Genomic DNA, 12,895 nt, shown 5'->3' with positions numbered 1-12,895 from the left:
TTATCCATGGAAACACACTAACAGAACCGTTCACAGTACTGTCTGGTGTACGACAAGGATGTCTACTATCTCCCTTTTTATTTCTGTTAGTCATGGACTGGATCATGAAGGAAACAACAAAAGATCAAGCAAGAGGAATCCAATGGTCACTGTCGAAACACCTTGAAGTTATCGATTTTGCAGATGACGTGGCACTATTGTCCCAACGGCACAACAACATGACACAGAAGCTCGAAAGCATGAGAGAAGCAGCTGCAATGATTGGCTTAAAGATTAACATCCAAAAGACGAAGAGCTTGAGAGTAAACCAGAGAAACAATACCAACTTTGACATCGGAGGAGATGAAATCCAAAACATCGAAAAGTTCACCTATCTTGGCAGCATTGTCTCTAATGAGGGTGGAACAGACCAGGACATCGTAGCAAGGATCGGGAAGGCCACAACTGCATTTCATATCCTAAGACCAATATGGAGATCACGTGCAATCTCAGTGAAGACCAAGCTTCGAATCTTCAATACCAATGTGAAGAGTGTTCTTCTGTATGCCTGTGAAACATGGCGTGTCACCAAAGCCTACAACAACAGGATACAGACCTTCGTCAACCGTTGTCTCCGACATATCCTCCGAGTTCGATGGCAAGATAAAGTCAGAAATGAAGATCTATGGAAGAGAGCAGAACAATAACCTCTCCACCTGCAAGTCAGGAAAAGGAAATGGCGCTGGCTAGGTCATACGCTGAGAAAGCCATCTGCCAATGTCACCAGGCATGCCCTTCGATGGACACCTCAGGGTAAAAGGAACCGAGGAAGGCCTAAAACAACATGGAGAAGATCAACTGAGGCTGAAGTACAACAGACTGGGATGAGTTGGAACCAACTGGAAAAAGTGGCCAAGGACAGGGGAAGATGGAGATCTCTGGTGGACGACTTATGTTCCACAGGAACTTAAGGGTTTAAGTCAAGTCAATATAATGAAAACCAACTTTGACATATTATGGGTGATCTTTTTCTGGCATTTGTTGACAGGTATTTCTTCATTCAACGCAGTTTTTCCATAGATTTTTGTGTCACAACAACAAGAACTTGCGTTTGCAGAACGTTCGTAGCTTAGTAACCAGGCATTTGATCGGACGCGAAATATGGGACTTGGGCGAGAACGTAAAGCAAAACAAGATGGCGATGGAGGCGTTCGGGTTTCGTGGCTATCATATCGACAAATTAAAGAGATTTGGAGCCATCTAGTTGGAGATAAACTCGTTGCATGAAGACAGTTTCGTAATCAGTTCGACAAATTTTCCATCAAAGTGCAAAATGAGAAAGAAACAATTGGCCATCTTACTCGTGAATACTCGTGGTATTTTCTCACTCGTAGAAGTATCAATATTACTGTTAAAGTTATAGGCCATTGTCGACACTGCAAACAGTATAGGAGCTGTCAAACTTGCAAAAGCAATGACCAGTACTCTCTTGTAGTTTTATGTTTTTTAATTTACATAATTTTCCATAAATTAGCATCAGTTAACGAAAATTTACGGCACCTTTTCTGAATGTTCCCGCAGATAAGCCGCACCCCCGCTTTCGAGCGAAAATTTTTGGAAAAAAGGTGCGGCTTATCTGCGGGTTTTTACGGTAACTTTGTAGCTTAATGTAGATCCTTCAGGATCCTTCATATTTGTAATCCTACATTTCAAGAGACACAATTCATATGCATACATGACGTACCCAATGCCTGCAATGCATTTCGGGGCGTTTTCAAAAACGGTCACCCATTTGCAAGTTTTACAAAGTGATGGAGTACTTTACAGCAAAGCAATACCATGGATTGAACACTATGACTTCTTTTCACGCTGGGAATTTATTTCTCTGAAATCGGCCAAATGGATATGTGGGGGCGTGATAGGAGGGCCGAATTCTCCAAGTTATAACTCTGGTTATGTTTGAGTTTTAGAACTGAAATTTACACATACAATAAAGCTCCGTTAAACACATTTTTTGCACTTGAGGTTGCCATGGATACTGGTCACATGACTGTCAACCGGCGAAACAAAAATTTGAAAACTCCCAGAGTTTATAACATATTCATTATTACGCCAACAATGAAGATATCTTACAAGAATGTATTACACAAAAATCGGGAAAACTTGTCCGATTTAGAATCTCAAATTTCACTACTGTGACGTCACAATTAGATACACTTAAAATGGAATGCATGGAATGTTGTCAATATCTCTAAGACTGAGTGATAACGAAGTACAGCTTTCAGTAATTTACTTTGCTTAATGAGATGATTAATTTTATCTGATGAGATGATTAATTTTAGACCAGTACGGTGAAAAACGGAAAAACTCAATTTTATGACGTCATTTATTGTGATGTCACAAAATTGAAATTCGAGATTCTAGATCGGACAAGTTTTTCCGATTTTTGTGTATTAAATTCATGCAAAATATCTTTTTTGTAGGGTTAATATTGAATGAGGAGAAACGTTTTTAAATTTCATTTTCGCCATTACATAGTCACGTAACCAGTAACCATGGCAACTACAAGTGCAAAATATTTTTGTAACATAGCTGTCATTCATGTGTCAATTTCAATTTGATATGTTTAATATAAGCAGAGTTATGACCTAAGTGAATTCACCCATCCTATCACTTAGCTACAAAAGCATTGGCCGCTTTCAGAGCAAAAAATTCCCGGCGTGTTTCTTATTTTGAACGTTTTAGAAGATCTTCCAATACAACTCCACAGAAAATGGCTGTTACTCATCTTATACAGAGGAATATAGTCGCCACGTTCAAGTTGGCGACTATAAAAAAACTCAGGAGTTTTAGTCGCTAAGGATGCAGTGAGTCACATTTTCGAGTCCCAAATTTTTCCCTCTAATTTGTCTGGTGCACATTAATTTTATTTCTGAAGGTTGTCATTAAAAAACAATGTTTCTTGCCCGCGTGTTGCTTGCCCGTCGGGCAACTCGTGATCAGAATACGCTAGCCCAACGGATAATTCTACTAGCCCCGGGCTATCGGACAGCACTTTTGTCGCACCCTGGGAATGTTAATTGGCTTTTGAAAACTCATTGGGTTTTAATTTGGAAGGGATACTGTCTGAAAATTTTTTGGTACATACAAGAATAACACAACTCCTTATTAAACATATCAATATAAAACTTATAATAAATTTGAGCTACTGCGTCTACAAAAAAAGCTACTGGAATTTTTAAGGGTTTCTTTTACAAATTTCCAACAATTAGAATGGGGGAAGATCCTCGTCAGCTGTGGAAGAGTGATCTAGTCTTCAATTCTCCTTGCTTTTTGAGAGTTTGGTGCTTATCAAGATAATCCAATTAGATATTAAGAACTTAACAATTCACGTCACCTGTCTGTTTAAAATTAGGGACCTTCAGATCAGAGTATGAGTACGACTTTCGAATTTCAATCCCAGACCTCCTTGTTGCTGACCATTTGAAAAGGATACCATCGCTAGGAGATTAGTGTGAAAAGCGATAATCGAAAACCTTAGCACTAGGTTTGAAAAGTCGTACTCATACTCAATCCCATACTCATACTACAATCTGAAGGTCCCTCATATAAATAAAGAGAAATAAAATATTTATTACTTGTGGGTCCTGCAGGATTAAATTAGTGAGAAGTCTTACCTCGCAACAGCTTCGCTGTAAACAAAGCCAGCATGAACACGATTCACTATTTCAAAACACAAATCAGCGCCATCCATGCTGCGAAATAAAACAGAATTAGAATGAATTAAAATAATATAATTAAATCTCCTTTATGGATCATGGAAGGCTCAGTGGCCTAATGGTTAGTGCATTAGACTCTAGTTTAAGTGGTCCAGGTTCAAGCTGGGGCTTGTGCGTTGTGTTCTTGGCCGAGACACTCTACTCTCTCTAGCCCTGGGTTTTAGCAAATGCTGGAGGAGGAGGGGATGGATAGCCCGGGGGGGGGGGGGTACTCTGGCTTGTAAATGACGGGGATGATCGAAGGATTTTTTTGGGTTTGAAATTTTCGATTCTGGGATTTTTGGGGGTTGGAAAATTTGGCAAGTATTTTTTTTGGGTGACTAGATTTAAATAGGGGATTTTTTTGGGTATTAAAAACGAACTAAAGTGCCTTGGCGCGGCCTTGGCGTATTTATGGTATTCATGATGAATAAACAAACACGAGCGTTCAATTTTTTATGTTTTTCTTTGTGTTATATTATTGCCCCTCCTAGCAATTTAGGGGTAATTTGTCAAGGGATTTTTTTGGGTGTTATTTTTGGTCCAGGGATTTTTTTGGGTAATGTTGGAAGACTTATAATAAGGATTTTTTGGGGTCCTGAGTTTTGCCTCCATTCGATCATCCCTGTCATTTACAAGCCGGAGTACCCCCCTGGGATGGATAGCAACTCTGTGATGCACTTGCATCCCATCCTGGAGAAGTTGAAATGTTGTATCTGGTATAAGCAACAGTTTTCATTGCAGATCTATTGTTTCTTTAGTTGTCATAGTTGTCAAATGTGCCTTGCATTCCAAAACCAACAATAAGCTAAACATGCTTCCAGATTAGTTATACTTGTACAATATAACTTTCTAAGTGTTATTTTCTACTGGCTGGGTGAAACAAAATAAATGGAAATGTTTTTCTCACACACGCACTGCTGGGACCTGGGAACGGGTCATGTGACCTCTGGCAGGCAGTTGTTTTTGTTGCATCTGCCAATTAACTGACCTTTTCACACCCACCTGCCAAAAGATTTTTAGTTCGCACTGTATCTTTTGTTAGCTTTGCTATTGTGTGATATTCCCTATGATGTACATGCATGGTTTGTTGAGTTTGTTATAAAGGTCAGGTTGTGGCGGTCGGCCTGGCAGGGCTACCAGGGGTGTGTGAGAAGGAATATTATTGGATACTTACTACTCAAACACCATGTAAATAAAGCCATCCATTGAGTAAGCACCAATAATTTCAACTGAAATAAAAGCACAAAGTTAATATATTTTTTTAACAGGGCTGTCAATGAAAGTAAGAACATGTTTTCTCAAGCAAACTGAGCTTAGCTTGCTTTTTGCCAACTTAGCAGAAGTCAATTGGAAACTACCAAAGTTTGACTTGTGAGTCTGACTCTGCAGACTTGAGAGATTTTTATGGTTCACAAAATATTGGCAACATGAATTTGTTTCTTCAGGTCAACTTTATAATTTTGCGTCTCTGCTTGGCCTGGACTTGCATGCACTTTGACTTATGATGACTTGCGTTCACTTTGGTCGAGATCAAATTTGCATGCAAGTCAACACAAGTTTTTCACCATTTGGCCACCCAATGCAAGTCAACGCAAGCCTTACTGTTTACTTTAAATACTGAATTGCAGCGCACACAGTAGCATTAAAATGGCTTTTTACAACTTGCGAGTCTGTTTGGCTAGCCAATGCAAGTCGACAGTATTACACAAGTTCAACTTGCAACTACTTGCGTCCACTTGCGTTACCGTTTGGCCAGGGCTTAAAGTTGTATTTCACTGAATAACTCACAAGAAATGATATTAAATTCACAACATATTAATTGGTATAAATTTTCTTCAACACTTCTTTCTGTGTATAATATACTTATTATAAAAAATAATGAAATCTAGAATTATTAAAGAAGAACTTTACGTAGCCAAATAATATATGTTTGATGATCAAAAAAAATTTAAAATAATATTTGTTTATCAACAGTTTAATGAAATTTAAGCTGAATACCTAAATCAAACATTCAATTACTTAAATTGATTCATTGTGGTTTGGCAAATTAATTTGGTACATACAAAGTGTCACATTTGAATGAAATCTTTCACCCAATATCAAACTGCTCTAGTCTTATGAAAACAAATAAACAACATGCACAGAGCCCCTCTATGGGCATTTTTTTAAAGATATAGAAGACATGAAAATAATTATCTCAAGATTGAAGTGAAGATTTAAATAAAATGCTTCTGGTTCGATCGACTATAAATATAGCAGATGTGTTACAGCTAGAACACTTATCAAACTTATCTGTCATCTCTGGGAATCCTTCAAGTTTTTTTTTCATACTTGGCATTTAAATACAATGAAAAAAATTTAAATCCTTGCAACAAAAAGATCTCCTTGATACACAAAGATCTCCTGAAATGAAATCTATGATTTTACTCCGAAATGTAAATAACATGTTGAACTCCGATGGTACCTAAAGAGGCTGGATGATGGTTCTTGTATACAAATCACATGGTTTGCAATGCTTTGCAATGTACATAGCCGTCATAGGCTTTTTTCTAAGACTGACTCTGTGGCCTATTCGGGATTACAACTCAGTCTGTGATTCAGTGAATCTACTAACTGGCATTTAATACTACTGAAAGACTGGTACAAAGTAAAGTAACATTTATTTAATTTTCTCAATTTTACAGTAAGAGTTATCCGCCCTTAGCAGTCACTAAGCCAAGAAGATAATTTTTATTTACCAAGGCTTAAGCTCAGGCTAGTGGAAAGGTTTTGTGGCAAATTATTAGAAAAAATTCTGTCAACAAACCCTTTTGTTCCCTGGAAACGTCAATGTAAATTTGATCATCTTTATGACTGAAATGTCACTCTGTCGTAATATGCATTGATTACGGCTTCAAGATCAGCTGCCATCCCATGTACGAACATCCTTTATTTACTTTCAAAGATGAAAGTTTTTTATTTATACATCTAAATTTAGATGCATATTTTTCTGTTTTTGATCAAAGGAAGGTTATAAGAGATATTTAATTTCTACTTGCATTTCAAAACAGGAAATACTCGATTTGATTTATTTCACTGATTGAAAAGGCTTTTTTATTATTTTTTTTGTGGTTTACAAATGTTAAACTCCATCCCTCCCAAAATACATCAAATTTAGTTGTGATATCTCAATTCATAATCTAAGTGATTTCTGAAAAAAATAAATACATCAAACAGAATGCTGTTTTAAGGTAAAGCAATATTCTTCAAGAACAATCGAATGATACAGGGTAGTTTGCCACAATAAAACTCCCAGACACCTTAAAATTATATACGGGTACAAAATTTACATGACAGAAGTGTTTTCTATTCATACCAATATGGGGATGCCGTAACTTCTGGCAAATGCGGGCCTCCCTTTGTAAATCTGCGGAAATAACAAAAACATATAACATACAGACATCTTGAGTGTTTCATCAAGAAATCAATTAAGTTATTTTGCCTGAAATTTGCATGTTCAGTAGAGATATATCGCTTCGATTTGAAATGTTAGTCAACCATATCAACACGCAAAACACAGACGCGAAACAACCTGAAAGCAGACTGAAAAAAAATCAAATCTTGTTCTCTCAATTAACAACCCCTTCAGTGAAGATATAATAGCTTACGAAAACATATCTCGCTTCGCAAACTGTGCACGTCCAATATCAAATGAAACAAAGAGTTATACGCAAAGGGTCAAATGTAGAGATGTGAATGAATTTGCGCGTGTCTTCGAGTTGTGGTTTATGCATTTCCCTTAGGGACATTGTAATAGATTTCGCTCAAGTGTTTAGATTGAAAAACAAAACTTATAAGGGCACTTTTCTTCCTACATTTCATAGCAATCTGGCTTTTGGTAACACCGCATGAAAGCAAGAAAAATATTTCGCTATCAAATGTTGATATATAGTACGTACGCCATATAAGTAAATTTAGAAGTTCGAGCACATGCAATATCAAAATGCTTTTCATTACATTAGATTTAAAACATTAGCAAAGGGATAATAACATGAAATCCCCTTGCACAGGAATATTGTGTATACAATCGGTAAAGATAACTGTTTACTACCTTCCTCTGTAAGACCACTAGAAGAGGACATCTTGGAAATATCCACGATTTTCACGGCGCACACTCGATCGCTTTTCTTGTCGAAACATCTTCGAATGACACTAAAAGTACCTCTGCAAATACATTAATAATTTCGCTTTACATTCTGCACTTTTCGACAGTAATACAAACTTAAAACATCAACAAGGTAATACAAGAAGATAAGAAGTCATAAAACCAAGATTAAAGGCAAACACGCGAGCCGAGATGATTCGCAGTTTCCTATTGCTTGTGAAATGTTCAAGCGACCCTGTCAGAAATCAACAAGTATACTAACTTTCCGATTTGTTCCTGCAAGTCGAAGCGAGCTGGAAAACCGTTCTCCATGACGGCTATTGGAGCTTTCCTTTCCAAGAAAGAATTTCTGACCGCTAGATTTCACACTTTTCTACAATGTAGCCAAACAAGCATGGCTAAACGAGTTAAAATCAGTGGGCGAAAGGAAAAAATGCCTTGCCCAGATCAGATGAAATGACCACTATAACAGCTGGAAGCTTGGCTACCTAGCTCCTGTGTAACCACTCCGCATTGTCAACGCGATCCGCTGGGGAGGGTGGTTAGTGGTTTTCCATAAATGATGTACTTTTCTGAACGCCCCGGGCGTTTACTCTGCACACGTACATGGGGACAAGACGCAGGTACATGTCGCAGCAACATGTTGCAGCGACAAAATCATGTGTTATTTACACTGAGAGGGCAAGAGGGACGTGTAAATAAAACCAGATTGATTGCAAGGCTGGTACAACGGCAGGAGGGCAAGATTTATTGGCCAATATTTCAACCAGCAGAGATAGTCTTCTTCAGGGCCAGTACTATAATCTTTGTACGAGCATTTCTTGAAAAAGAGATCCGGCAGCAGACGTCAAGCCAAGCATTTTTATTCTTTGTTGCGTGGTCCCCTGGATCCAAACTGTTTTTAGGGACGTGTAGCGGGCACATGTAGCAGCAACAGAATTAAAATGTGCACACACACAAGTAACTGTAGCGGGGACATGCCCCAGGGACATGTCGTCCCGGGCATGTCGTAGGGGAGCGGCACACCCCTTCGTGTGTGCTGATAACGCGTTGGTTCCCATCGGGTTTATTGCCGCGTTCCCTTTGTATTCACTGTGGGTCCCCCCTCGTGGTAGCTTGTGCGAAACACCGACACCGTGCGACCCCTGTGTGTTTCCTCGTGTATTCCCAGTGCGTTGTCTTGTGTTTTTCGTCAGTTACGTATCCGTTCCCGTGCGTTCCCTTGAGTTCCGTCTTTCGGACGCAAAAAGATTACGCAACTAAGAATACTGGTGAAAAAATGACTTTAACATTGGATCGGACTTACGCAACTTCGTTACAAACCTCGATCCCTCGATTTTGTTCCTGCGATATGTTACACGGAGTTCATCGAGTTGCATTCCGTGCAACATGTCGCAGGGACAAAACAACTTCAACGTTCGTGTTGCGCGTGCCAAAATAATCAGCACACACGAGGGGACGTGTCGCTGCGTCATGTCCCTGGAACATATGTCCCTGCCACATTTTTTTGCGTGCCAGGGGGGGGGGGGGGGGGGGTTTACCCAAATAAAAAAAAAAAAAAAAAAAAAACCCCCCCCCCCCCCCCCACCAAAAACACCCCCCCCCCCCCCACGAAAAATCTCCCCGTCCCTGTACCAGTGTGTACACATTGTGATTTTGTTGCTGCTACATGTCCCCGCTACACGTCCCTGCTTCATGTCCCCTCAGTGTGAACAACAAATGATTTTGTCCTGCTACCTGTCGCTGCAACGTGTCCCTGCGACATGTCCCCACGTGTGCGGAGACCTTAAGACTGTAGCAGCCCAATTTAAGTTGTTCAGGCTGAGGACTGGGATTTTTCTTCAGAAGGTATGATATTTAAAAGTGATTACATGATTTCGACTGAAATTTGTAATTGATATTGATTAGCACGAGTAAATCAGCTTTATTTATTTCAAATTAAACTAGAAAAACCTGACGTCCCCCTCCCCCACATTACATGTTTGGTTTCCATCCCCATGCGTTCCCCAATGTGTTCCCAGTGGGCTCTCACCTACGTTTCCTGTGCATTCTTTATAGGGCTTTCCACAAGTTGCTCGAGATTTCCAAAAACGTTGCTCGTAATTTCACAAAGAGTTGCTCAAATGTTGCTCCAAAAATGCAAAAAAGTTGCTTCTGATAAATAAAAGTTGCTCGAAAGTTGCCGCAAAAATCCAAGACGCTTCTTCTAATCAAGAAACTTTCTCTAAATATATGCTAATGTCCCTTTGAGGGTAAGAATTTTAAGCAGTTTTTGCTATTGACAGCAAAAGAAGCATCTGGGAATAACATATTAAGGGGAAAATTTGTTAAATTACAGGGATTTCTTTGATTGAGAAAAATCGTGAAGATATCGAGCTTTGTAATGTTTTATTGCGGAAAGAGCCGAAAGCTGAAACTCTTCGGATGTTCCTCAAAAATTTTCGGCAAACTTCGTAAATCTTTGGAAACGTATGGCCTTTGAATAACACTGACAGAGATAATCTTCGGAGATCTTCGGTCTGAAAACTGCTCAAAATGCAACAAGTTGCTCGAAAGGAAAAAAGTTGCTCAGAGGGGAAAAAGTTGCTCGAAGGGGAAAAAGTTGCTCGAAATATGAAAAGTTGCCAAAAAGTTACCGAGCAACTTTAAATTAAAGCTCTTATTCTTTATGGGCTACACTATGCATTTGGTCGTCCCCGCTTTCCCTCGCGTATTGCCTTGTCCTTCCTCCATGTATTTCCCGTGCATTTTACTTGACGCGTGTTTCCTTAACGTTCCTTTTATACCTTCACTGGTGCGTCATCACATATGAAACCAGTTCTTTTCCCAATGGGTTTTGAATGGGTTTATTCCCACGTTCCCTTTGTATTCACTGTGTGTCCCCCCTCGTTGTAGCTTGTGTGTAAAACCGTGCGACCCCTGTGTGTTTCCTCGAGTATTCCAAGTGCGTTTTCCTGTGTTTTCCGTCCGTTCCTTATTCGTTTCCCCGCGTTCCCTTGCGTTACGCTCTGCGAAAAAAAGCTACATGGTTTTGGACGCAAGCATGAATTATTTTCAGAATCAATAGCTTTTTCATAAAATGATGTTTTTAAAACTTTGGATCGGACTTTCATTCCGGAATGTCATTCCATATATTTCTCTGTATCCGTTAACATGATACCGACACGAAAGTCAAGTCATTCCGGAATGAGTTCATCCCGGTTTTCATTCCGGAATAAAATTTTCGTTCTGGGAAGACATTTCATTCTGACATCATGTAACCCCATGTAAAGACAGAACGAATTTCGTCTCGAGATGAAATCGCATCTCATGAAATCGCATACGGAGGCCACAGTTTGAATTCAGAGCGAAATACTGTAATGGCATTTACTGTTTAGCCCAAAGAAGCAGCCCTATGGTCAAATAGCTCGTTAAATTTTACAAATATGGCCATTCATGGGCACAATAACGTGTTTGCGCGAAATATGCGTCATCTTGTTTTAATCTCGCGCGAAACATGCGCCACCTTGTTTTGATCTCGCGCGAAAACCGTGCACGTGAAAACGCTTTAGGTTAAGCCGGTCGACTCTGTCATGTGAATGCAGAACGAAGTTCATTCCGGAACGAAACTCGTTTCGGAATGAAGGTCATTTCAGAATCATGTAAACAGGCCCTTAGTTAGCAACCTCAATCCTAGCTCTGTCTCCTTTTCATACCGCAGATACCGACCTGTACCGGGTGCCAGAGGATTTCTTTTGCAGGAAAGTCACTTTTGGTGAGCGGCGAAAAACAAAAAAAAAACCCTCTAGCACCCACGGTATCTATCTATTCAGACTCTAGCGGTTCAACGAGTGATTTTTACAATAAAAGGAACCGACTAAATTTCTTCAATTTCGGCCAACAAACCTAATGAGGTAAGGATCCTAGTGGATCTTATGTACTCTCAGCTTTACAATAAAGGCTACGAAAAAGTAATACAAAAGGCATTTAGTTCAGTATTGTGACTATAGTACACAAAATCGCTATGATTATGTCACCATCCGGGGTCACCATCTAATAAAATCGACTAAAAAACCAAAAACCTACTATGCTAGAATCGCTTTGAAACGCCTTGAAATGGCATAGAAACACAAGTTATACACAGAAGAGGGCAGGTAAGTCGACTTTATTAGATCTTCCCCCCCTGTTTATATTCTTATAAAAATTCTTATAATATTGTTATTACGCAATGTCACATGTTGATGGCTCCTAGGAGCCCCGGCGTATCCAATCGAACGTTCGGTAATCGACCCAATCGAACACCAATCGTTCGATTGGGTTCGGTATTCGAACATAATCGAACTCACAATAAAATTTGGTCAATCGAACAAAATCGAACGTTCGATTACCGAACAGTCGACGATCGAACAAAATCGAACGTTCGATTACCGAATAGTCGACAATCGTACTCAATCGAACGTTTGATTTCCGAGCTCCTGTTTGTTAATATTGCGGACATTTTATACGGTACACCGTCCCCCTGATTAGTCCTGCGTGTTTTTACTTATCAAGAGACGGATTCCGAACAAAATCGAATCGGATTGAGTTCGATCGTGTTCGATTAGTTCGATTGGTTCGAAAATCAAACTCACAGCAAAATTGATGTTCGATTTTGTTCGATTACCGAACCCAATCGAACGATTGGTGTTCGATTGGGTTCGATTGCTTTTTGGTTCGATTTTGTTCGATTGGATACGCCGGGTAGGAGCTTAGGCTGCCTGTGATTATGTGCGTTATATTTGAAACCCTTCCCGTTGTAGCGACCTGCAGGCTGTGGCTAACCTGCAATCAGGCGTTCTTTTTTTTTAACGGTGGGAAACAGGGGCACACAACAGACCGTTTAGCTGAATATATCTACAATCGCCTATGATTTTCGGATTAAAGTGTGATGAAAAACTGGAGAATTTTTAAACTCAAACTTTCGTGACATGGGAAAAGTAATGCCTGTTGTTTTCGGAGAGAGAGAAAATGTCGTTTTGGGCACGAAAAAAGG

The 12,895-nt window shown here is 39.5% G+C and overlaps 1 protein-coding gene across 2 annotated transcripts in view; it reads right to left on the bottom strand.

Moving 5' to 3' along the window:
• Positions 1-8,340, bottom strand: part of LOC144663556 (peripheral plasma membrane protein CASK-like) — a 40,341-nt gene extending 32,001 nt beyond the window's left edge. For both annotated transcript variants that reach the window (XM_078524547.1, XM_078524548.1), the window contains exons 1-5: positions 8,147-8,340; positions 7,831-7,943; positions 7,096-7,146; positions 4,915-4,969; positions 3,657-3,734 (exon numbers count right to left, since the gene is read on the bottom strand). In XM_078524547.1, coding sequence (XP_078380673.1) covers positions 3,657-3,734; positions 4,915-4,969; positions 7,096-7,146; positions 7,831-7,943; positions 8,147-8,196 — 347 coding nt within the window. In that variant the 5' untranslated portion in view covers positions 8,197-8,340. The remainder of the gene's footprint in view (positions 1-3,656; positions 3,735-4,914; positions 4,970-7,095; positions 7,147-7,830; positions 7,944-8,146) is intronic.
• Positions 8,341-12,895: the final 4,555 nt, after the last annotated feature.

The sequence above is a fragment of the Oculina patagonica genome, chromosome 8 (assembly GCF_052425735.1).
Source record: "Oculina patagonica isolate OP01 chromosome 8, crgOcupat, whole genome shotgun sequence".
NCBI classification, from domain to species: Eukaryota; Metazoa; Cnidaria; class Anthozoa; order Scleractinia; family Oculinidae; genus Oculina; species Oculina patagonica.
The sequence above is the reverse complement of the archived record's forward strand: the minus strand, read 5'-3'. Positions and strand labels throughout refer to the sequence as shown.